General features: G+C 47.4%; 1 protein-coding gene across 1 annotated transcript; it reads right to left on the bottom strand.

Annotated features, from left to right (window-relative positions):
• Window positions 1–670: 670 nt before the first annotated feature.
• Window positions 671–5,620, bottom strand: FOXI3 (forkhead box I3). The gene is made up of 2 exons (XM_049857664.1): window positions 4,999–5,620; window positions 671–1,296 (listed from the first exon to the last, which is right to left on the bottom strand). Exons 1-2 carry the CDS (start codon window positions 5,618–5,620, stop codon window positions 671–673), a joined length of 1,248 nt encoding a protein of 415 aa, XP_049713621.1.
• Window positions 5,621–9,841: the final 4,221 nt, after the last annotated feature.

The raw sequence follows: 9,841 nt of genomic DNA, 5'->3' as shown, positions 1-9,841 counted from the left end.
GGCACACAGGCCTTGCTTTTACAGTTTTATTGCTATTAGTATCTGCTACGTACCAGACACTGAGGATAAGCAGAGGTGATTCATGAGCTGGATAGAGCTCAGGGATATGTGGTGTTTCCTAGAATGGTATTTAAAAAGTTTAATTAGAAGCAAAGGACAAAAAGTTGGAGGTTTCATAGAAAAATTCAGATATTTGGATTTTCTAGAAAAAGCAGAATGCTACCACGCAGGTGATATAACCAGCCGCCCACAGCAAACTTCAGCTGCTCAGTCCCGACGGTGCCCTATCACTTCAGTTGTCATTCGTAACTGCTGTTATTTGTCCTACCCAACAACTCCATTCATTGATGTGGTTTAGCCAGCCCCTATACGCATTTGAGCTTGCCACCCAAATACACAATGATGGACAAAACAGACACGGTCCCTGCCCTTACAGGCCAACGATCCCCAAATAGAGTGAGCTGAAGTTCTCTCTAGGGAGCCCTTGACCCAGAGACACCTGTAAAAGCTGCTAGGTTGTAGAAAGAGTGATCTACACCCTTGCTACTCCAAGTGTGGTCAGTGAACCACAAGGTCACCTGGCAGCTCAAGAGAAGCAGACCTACTGAATTGGAATCTGTATTTTAACAAGATCTCCACGTGTGCATATTAAAGTCTGAGCAGCACTGCCCTACACTTCGGAGCCCTCCCGGGGGTAGATGAGGCTGTTGACCATGCTGAAGTTGTAGAAAGGGCTGCTGAAGGGGCTACTCTGGCCCCCACTGGTGCTGGCAGGGAAAGGGCTGTAATAGGAAGACCTTTGGCTGCCGCTATTGCTGGTGCTGTTACTCAGCTGCAGGGTGTCTGGTGAGGCCTCTGAGATAGAGCTGGGGGAGAATGAGCTGCTGGAGGGCAGCTGGGTCCCCTGGATCCCTAGGTGGCGGCTGCCAGGATGAGCTCGCTGGGTGCTCCCGCTGCTGCTGACGCTTAAGGTGCTGAGGCTGCTGAAGAAGGTGTTGAGGCAGGGGTTGGAGGTGAGCATGGATCCTCCTGGAGATGAGCCAGTACTCTTGGTGCCCTCTGAAGGCTCCGGGGACTGGGAAGGCCTTAGCAAAGAGGAGGGGCTGTCTCCTTCTGGCTTCCCTCCCACTCCAGCCCCCAATCCTGAGGAGAGCCCTTCTTCCGATTTCGATGTCCCTGCGGCCACCGTGGAGCTGCTGCTGCTGGCCTCAGAGCGGCGCTTCCGCTTCCGACGGAAGTTGCCGTTGTCAAACATTTTCTCACAGTTTGGATCCAGGGTCCAGTAATTACCTTTCCCTGAGAGATGAGAAAGGAAAAATAAGTTAGGGAAGGATCTATGTTATGCCTGTGTGGGTGCTGCTGGTGGTTAACATGCTCAGCTGCTAACTAAAAGGTTGGCAGTTCAAGTCCAGCCAGACGTGCCTCAGAAAAAAAGCCCTGGCGATCTGCTTCTGAAAAACCAACCACTGAAAACCCCATGGAGCACAGCTCTCCTCAGACACACACAGGAGTGCCATGAGTCAGGACCAACTCAACAGCAATTGTTTGGTGTTTTGGTTTGTACTCCTTCAATTCTGGGAGGCGAGGAGCAGATTCTCATTAAATGCTGACAAAGATGCTCAATCCACTCCATCGTTTAAATTTATCCTCTCTTTGAAGGAGATTTTTTCTTCCCCTCAAGTGGAAATCTGAAACCAGGATGTTCTGGTCACTACCTCCTCCTGGCAGTGTCTGCTATTTCAGTCTTAAGATCTAAATTCTATTCCCAAGGCAGCTAATAACTAAACTGTCCAACACCTTCCTTTATTCTAGATTCAAATCCTGCGCCCTTGCACAACCAAGGAATTCTGGTGCTAGACTTGCATCTCCATTTCTTTACTTATAAAAATAGGTACAATAATAGCATCCATCTTGAAAATTGGCTGTGAGGATTAAACATTGTAGCATAGTGGTTGGCACACAGTAAGCAGTGAAAAGATAACATCTATAATTATTTTTTGCTAGAAGGATACAACTCCCTGCCTCTGAAAAAATTTGTGTGTCGTCAAGTTGATTCTGACTCATAGTGACCCTATATAACAGAGTAGAAATGCCCAAAGGGTTTCTTAGGCTGTAATCTTTACAGGAGCAAATTGCCAGGTCTTTTCCCCTATGGAGCTGTTGGATGGGTTTGAACCTCAAACCTTTCAGTGAGCAGCTGAGTGCTTAACCATTGTGCCACTAGGGTTCCTGAAAAAAAAAATCCCACTGATAAAAAGGCAACCTCGAATACCCGATTCTTCTTGTTGAACAAAAACGACAAAAAATTACTGATCATTCGTTTTAACATATGTTTAGAGTACCAGGAAGCTCCTGGAGTCTACAATCCTCATTTTTGGCAGGACAAGAGCCTGCATCTCTGTCAACCTTTTTTATCCACTGGGGAAATCTCAGAGACCAGGGCCTCATTTAACACATGCAATGGTATTCTTCTGCTTAGAAAACTTCCTTCCCTGTCTACCACTACCACAATGGAGGCAGAAAACAGCTATTATCTTGGAGGATTTTATCTCTCAACAGCTTTTGCATAAAAGAGTCCTTTGGTGTTTGAAATGACTGTTTAGCACTTATCTAGTAGTAAGTCCATTACATGGAATAACCTCAGTTATTCCTCATGGCTCTAAAGAGCTAGCACTATTCCTGCCCCCACTTTTCCAATGGAGACACTGAGATGCAAATGGTAAATAACTCGCCATATTCCCAGGGTGAGCAAGGGGACAGCCAGGACTTAAGCAGGCAGGCTGCTCCAGACTCAGCACTCTTACTCAGCACTGTGTTATGCTCACTGCCTCCACAACAGTGGGGTCGCCTCTGCACCTGGACCTCCACGGAAATAGCCGCAGAGAAGAAAAGTTACTTAGATAATTTATCATTTATCTAAATAATACCTGTACCTACCAGGATATTGATATAGTGCCATCTCTTACCTACCAAGGTCCCTAAGTGGCACAAATGGTTTGGGCTCAACGACTAACCAGAAGGTTGGAGGTTGAAACCCACCCAGAAGCATAGTGGAAGAAAGGCCTGGCAGTCTGCCTCCATTACAAATAACAGCCAAGAAAATCCTACGGCGCTCAGTTCTACTCTAACACATCGGTTCACCGTGAGTCAGAACTGACTTGACAGTAAGGGGTTTGGTTTTTGGTATCTTGCACTTAAGTGCTTTGACATGACACTAGCTATACTTAGATCCTTGAAATTCTAGGGTTAAGTCCAGAGGAATTTATATGACAATTTACATGACAATCTCAGAGATTCAGAGGCTAAAATCAGAAAGACGTGTCTTCTAAAACTATATGCCCTCCTATAGCACTTGAAATGGGGCCAGTCCAAATTAAGATCTGTTGTAAAATACACAAGATTTTGAAGAATTAGTATTAAAAAATGTAAAATAGTTCAAGAATTTTTATATTGACTACATGTTGAAATAATATTGGGGATATACATAGGGTCACTATGAGTCGGAATCGACACAATGGCAACGGGTTTTTGGTTTGGGTATTGGGGTCACTAAAATATATTAAAAATAATTTCACCTGTTTTTTGTTTTGTTTTACCCTTTAACGTGGCTGCTGGAAAATTTACTATCACAGGTAGCACGCACTGTTTTTGTGCACGACAGCCCTGCTCTAGAATAACTTCAGGTATGAGCTCACTCTGTGCTGCAGAATGTTTACACAATTAACATAAGATCCTGGATCTCTGCTGTTGTTCAGCGTCCTTGAGTCAATTCCAACTCACAGCCACCCCATGTGGCAGAGTAGAACTAAAGTAGAACTGCCCCATAGGATTTTCCAGGCTGTAATCTTTACAGATCAGCACGTCTTTTCTCCCAGAGACGATGGGTGGGTTTGAAAGCCAACCTTACTCCCTAACCTTTCGGTATTGATTGTGCAACCAGGGGTCCTTTGGATGCGCTGCAGTGTGTGACTAAAGGGGTTTTACTTCCTTCCCTCAGGTCTTTCTGCCTGACATTCACGGAAGGCCTCTCTAGTTCCCGGTCCCTGTAGCAGGCCCTCCCACATTGCCCTGGGCTCCTTTTGAAAGCTTCAAGCGGGATTTCGTTTTGCCATTGTTTTTAACTTCTCTACCTCCACCTCTCAGGACCAGTAAGAGAAACCACTGTAGCCCATCCCTCTTCACCCCATGAGTTCCTGGGCTTCGATGAGAATGATGCAAATCTGGGGTACTCGTTTTTCAATCTCGAAATAGGCAAGGCACTGAACACGACTTGTACTAAAAAACACGACTTGTAGAACCAGCTAAAGTCCTCAGATCCCTTTGTCTTTGTCTCGTGAAGCCTGTGCCACTATCCTCAAATCGTCTCTCCCAAGATAGGCACGCTACTCGTTCTACTAAGGACACAGACTGTATTCCGCACTTGGAGCGGGAGGACGTGTATCTGGGGCAGCTGTACCGCCTGCGTTCTCTTGGCCTCCCTGCAGCTTTTGTGAAAAGTGCCGGGATTCTCAGTTTACCCGAATCCCATTATCTAAGGGCTCATCCATGTTCTTACGCCTAATCTACCTCCTTGTAACTTGACCTTCCCTTCAAATGGCCTGATGAAAACCACGCAGGCAAGCGTGGCCTCCTGTTTAAGGACGCGGGCTTTTTTCCCTGACTGGAGCCTCTGTCCGGCGGCAGCTCTCCCCGTGTGCGTAAGGGTGCATGAGACAGTGGCGAGCCCCACCTTCACCGCGCCCTCTCCAAGAAGCGACTGTGATACATCTTTGTCCTCTGGGTTCTCCTCTCTCCCTCACCCCAATCAGACCAGGCCCCAGTAGTTGTTCGTCCACCTGTTCCCACCTCCCAGTTTGAATGAGGCGACGATTAAAGGAGACCCGACGAGTTTTACGCCGGTTGGATCTTCCAAGTCATCCACACACCAGTCCCCTCCCCGGATTTCGCCCCCTTTTTCCGACACCCGGCGCTCGCGTCCTGCCTGGCCGCCCGCCTCACCTGGGTCGTCCTCGTCGCGGGGCACCTTCTTGAAGCAGTCGTTGAGCGACAAGTTGTGGCGAATGGAATTCTGCCAGCCGGCCTTGCTGCGCTGGTAGAAGGGGAAGCTGTCGGCCACGAACTGGTAGATGTGGCTGAGCGTGAGCTTGCGCTCGGGCGCGCTCTGGATGGCCATGGCGATGAGCGCCGAGTACGAGTAGGGCGGCCGCACCATCTTCATGAGGTCCTCGCGGCTGGCCATGGACAGCCAGCCCAGTTCGCCGGTCGCCGCGGGGCCCGCGGGCGAGGCGGGCGCGGCGGGCGCGGGCTGCGCGAAGGGTCGCTGCGCGCAGCCGAAGGTGCCCGCGGCTGACGGCGGCTGCAGGAAGGGCCCGGCCGCGCTCCCGGGGGGTGGTGGCGGCGGCGGGGCGCCGAGGTAGGCAGCGGCGGCGGGCGGGCCCCCCACGCCGGGCCCGTTGAGCCACAGGTAGGGGTTGGCGGCGGCCGCCGGCGGCGCGGCGTAGTCGGCCAGCCCGTAGGGCGCCCTGGCAGTAGGCGGTGCGCCCGGGGCGGCGGCGGCGGCGGGCGGGGGCAGGCCGGGCTGCGAGTACACGCCGAAATTGTCACCGCAGTAGAGGGCCATGTCGGCGGCCGTCGGCGGGTGAGGCGCGGTGGCGACGAGGGGCGAGCGGGGCTGGCCTCGCCACTCGGGCGAGAGCATCCCTTGGCGGGCCAATCCTGCGGCCCCTGCTCGGCCTTCGCTCGGAGCCGGGGGATTCGGGGATGCCGGGCCGGGGTCAGGGGTGCCTGCCGAGCGCCGGCGATGCGGCCTCTTATAGCCGTCGGCGGCGCGGCTCCTCCCGGCAGGGACCCGGCTGGGCGGCGGCCTGCGGGAGGGACTCTCCATCCCCCGCCCCGCCCCACCTGGCGGCGCTGCCCCGCCCAGCGCCCACCGGCCCCCGGCTGCCCCGCCCCTCAGCCCTCCGCACCTTGCCTTGAGAGCCCAGGGAGAGGGAGATCCGGCCTCCAGATTTAAGGCTAGGGGCACCCGCTGCCTAGCCAACGCGTTCTTTACGCAATAACAAAATAACGCATGCTAAAAGAGAAGATAACCAAAACAGTACAAAAGTTCTGTAAAAAGTCTTAAGTTATCTTTCGATGGCGCCTCCCAGCCCATGTGCCTAGCCCCTCTTCGATTTTTCTACCCCGAGCCTCTAAAACTTTTGTGATGGAGTTGCAGGATTCAGGTCCGTCTCAAGTGATCTGTTGAAAATAATAAACGTGACTGACACAGTCTTTTTCGTGTACGGTAGAGTACATTAACCGGCGCCCCTGGTGTGTCTCCTTGTCGTCGGGATTTTGTGATCCTAGGGACGCTGAAATCAATTTTTAATTCTTCTAAGCAAACTATGTATTCGTTCACATTTGGGAAGCAGTCGTTCATTTTTATGTCCGGTCTGTACGGTCTTTTGGTGTGATTTCTTGTCTTCAGAAACAAAAGCGTGAGCGTTTTCAAAGACGTTGATCAAGTGGCTTTCGAATTAGCATTTTAAAGCCGACTGTAATTTAAACTGTGCTGTAAGCGTTCGTTTACAAAAAACGGGCTCATCGAATTATGGTACGATTCGCCCTCTACTTTCAAATGCGGCTCTTTTCCTGGAAAAAACAAACAAAACGGTAAAATTCTGTGGCGATCCCACGTGCCACGCAATCATATTCATTGGCTCAAAGTAACAGCAACTAGATAGTTGTTTCTTTTACAGTGAAGAATATTTCTAAACGTATTCTTAATAACTGTCATGTCTGAGGTTCTCGTTTGAGATGGGGAGAAAAACAAGTTTCTTTTTTTTTTTTTTTTTTTTGCCTGTTACAGACTAAAAGTTCAGAATATTTAATAACTCGATAACTTCTTTCCCGGGGCATTTATTTTCATGAAAAGGTAGTTGAACATTTTGGGGAAAATGATCATCTTCTGTTATCTCTCCTCTTGAAAAATGAAACCCAGAGATACTTAATTAGCAAATTTTTTCACCTAAGATGCAAGTCACGCTTCAGTTGTAATTATTTAGTAGTCTTCTCTGGAACTAGAAAGAAATTGTCACCAACTCCCAAAACACTCTTTCTTTCTCCTGGCAAATGCTGTAGAGTGGTATAGAGTCTGTCTTAGTTGTATTTTAGTTTAAGGATCTAAATACTTTCTTAATTTACATCAACACAGTTGCTTTTTTTCTTCCCACATGGGCTTGAAAAGAAGTAAATAAATTTGTTTCTTTTAGGGCCTTAGTATGTAGGATGACTACTATAACCCAGGACATTGGAAAGCGATTTTTAATAAATTATAATGTCCACATTAAAGAGCCCTGGTGGCACAGTCCTTAAAATACTCGACTGCTAACAGAAAGGTTGGTGGTTCAAAACAACTAGACACTTTGCAGGAGAAAGGTGTGGCAGTCTGCTTCAGTAAAGATTACAAACTCGAAAACCTTATGAGGCAGTTCTACTCTGTCCTATAGGGTCGCTATGAGTCAAAATCGACTGGATGGTAACAGTTTTTAATGTCTACATTTAATATGTGTTCTTAAATTTAAAGGTTGAAATGAAAAAAGAGAGCTTAAAAGAAAAACTGGGAACCTAAAAACCTAGATGGCAATAAATTAAGAAAAATTTAATACCGTCTTGACTTGAGTCACTGGTGTTCTTAAGAATGTGATATTTTCCCGTATCTTTAGCAAATCACTTACCCATACATACTTTGGAAAATCAGGTAGGTGCTTGCAGTTCTGCAGTTTTTCCTTTTAAGCCTAATTCTTTAACCAACACTTCCAAATTATTATGAATGGGAAGCCATGATTGCAGATTATTGTTTCTTACTTTGGTTTAAGGTTATGCCTAGTAGGTATATTTTGTTCTTTGCGTATACATTATCCTTTGCGGACTTTAGTTTTGCTTAAAGGAGCCCTGGTGGTGCAGTGGCTAAGTGCTTGACTGCTAACCGATAGGTGGGTGGTTCAAACCCACCATCCTCTCTGAGGGAGAAAGATGTGGCAGTCTGCTTCTGTAAAGATTACAGCCTTGAAATCCAGTGGGTGGGTCACTTCGAGTGGAATCAACTCCACAGCGCTGGATGTATCTTGTTTAAAAATGACGGAGCCACCTAGTGGATCTTTGCTTCTATTACAGTATTCATCCCTGAGGGGACCTACCTGTGCTGTTTGTTTTACAGACCGAACTGTCTAATCTTTGGCTGAAGGGTGATCCTCAGGAAAGACTTCAGTACTGAGTTAAAAGGGCATCTGGAAGCCATACTCTGGGGTTTCTCCAGTATCTGTTAGACCAGTAAGTCTGGTATTTGTGTGAGTTTGAATTTTGTTCTACATTTTCTCCAGCTCTGTCTGGGACCCTCTACCGTGATCCCTGTCAGAGCAGTTGGCAGTGGTAGCCAGGCACCATCTAGTTGTGCTGGACTCCGTCTGGTGGAGGCTGTGGCATTTGTGGTCCATTAGTCCTTTGGACTAATCTTTCCCTTGTGTCTTTGGTTTTCTTGACTCTCCCTTGCTCCACACAGTGTAGGACCAAGGTTCACTCTTTTTTATGAATTTGATTTTGATTCTACGTTTCCTTCCTGCTCTGCCCAAGACCCTCTATTGTGATCCCAGTCAGAGTAATCAGTAGTGGTTGCTGGGCACCATCTAGTTCTTCTGTTCTTGGGATCATGTAGGCTGTGGTTCATGTGATCTGTTAGTCCTTTAGATTGATTGCTCCCTGGAGTCTTCGATTTTCTCCACTCTCCTTTGCTCTGGCCCAGATGAGACAAATAGTTGAATCTTAGATGGCTGCTCAGAAGTTTTTAAGACCCCAGATGCTACGCACTAAAGTAGAATGTAGAAACCAAAAAAAAAAAAAAAAAACCCCAAAAGTAGGATGTAGAGCATCGTCTTTATGAACCATGTTATGTCAGTTTACATAGATGTCCCCAGAGTCTATGGTCCTCAGCCTTCCAGCCTAGTAACTTCCCACTGAGAGGTGTTTGGTTATGTCTAGGAAGTTTCCACGACTGTGCCCCTCAGTGTTCTATTGTCTGTATTAATATACATGCAGCATCTACCAATGTGTGTGTAGTAATAGCCACAACCCAACCTATATTAGCAAGTGAGCGTGCCCCGTTACACCCTGTCGCTCCTTTTTAGCGTTTTCTACCTATATATCCATTCGTAGATTGTTGTTTGTTAACACCGTTGTTGTAGGGTTGTCTGTGTTATGGTAATTTCCACGATTGTCCTTTATTCTTGTGCTCTTCTCAGTGCCCTGGTTCTGTTGTCCTGACTTACCCTCTACTGTGTACTGTCTTTCCCTTCACCAATATTAACATCTGTCTTCTTTCTAGTTGGAGATTTTCCCTCCCTCACGCTCCCATCCCTGGTAACCATCAAAGGATGTTTGTGTATGTATGTGTGTGTGTAAAACCCTTTTCTTGATTTTTTTTTTTTATAGCAGTGGTCTCATACAATATTTGTTTTTTTGTGATTGGCTTATTTCACTGAGCATAATGTCCTCCGAGTTCATCCATATTGTGAGATGTTTTGTGGATTCATCGTTGTTCCTTATCGTTGAGTGGTATTCCATTGTGTATCTGTACCACATTTTGTTTATCCATTCATCCGTTGGTGGCATTTAGGTTGTTTCCATCTTTTTGATATTGTGAATAGTCCTGCTATGAACATGGTAGTGCATACGTCTGTTCATGTCATGACCCTTATTTCCCTGGGATATATGTATACCTAGGAGTGGGATTGCTGGATCATATGGTATTTCTATTTCTAGCTTTTTAAGGAAGCACTACACCATTTTCCATAGTGGTTGTACC

Source organism: Elephas maximus, chromosome 17 (genome assembly GCF_024166365.1).
Source record: "Elephas maximus indicus isolate mEleMax1 chromosome 17, mEleMax1 primary haplotype, whole genome shotgun sequence".
Taxonomy (NCBI): domain Eukaryota; kingdom Metazoa; phylum Chordata; class Mammalia; order Proboscidea; family Elephantidae; genus Elephas; species Elephas maximus.
The sequence above is the reverse complement of the archived record's forward strand: the minus strand, read 5'-3'. Positions and strand labels throughout refer to the sequence as shown.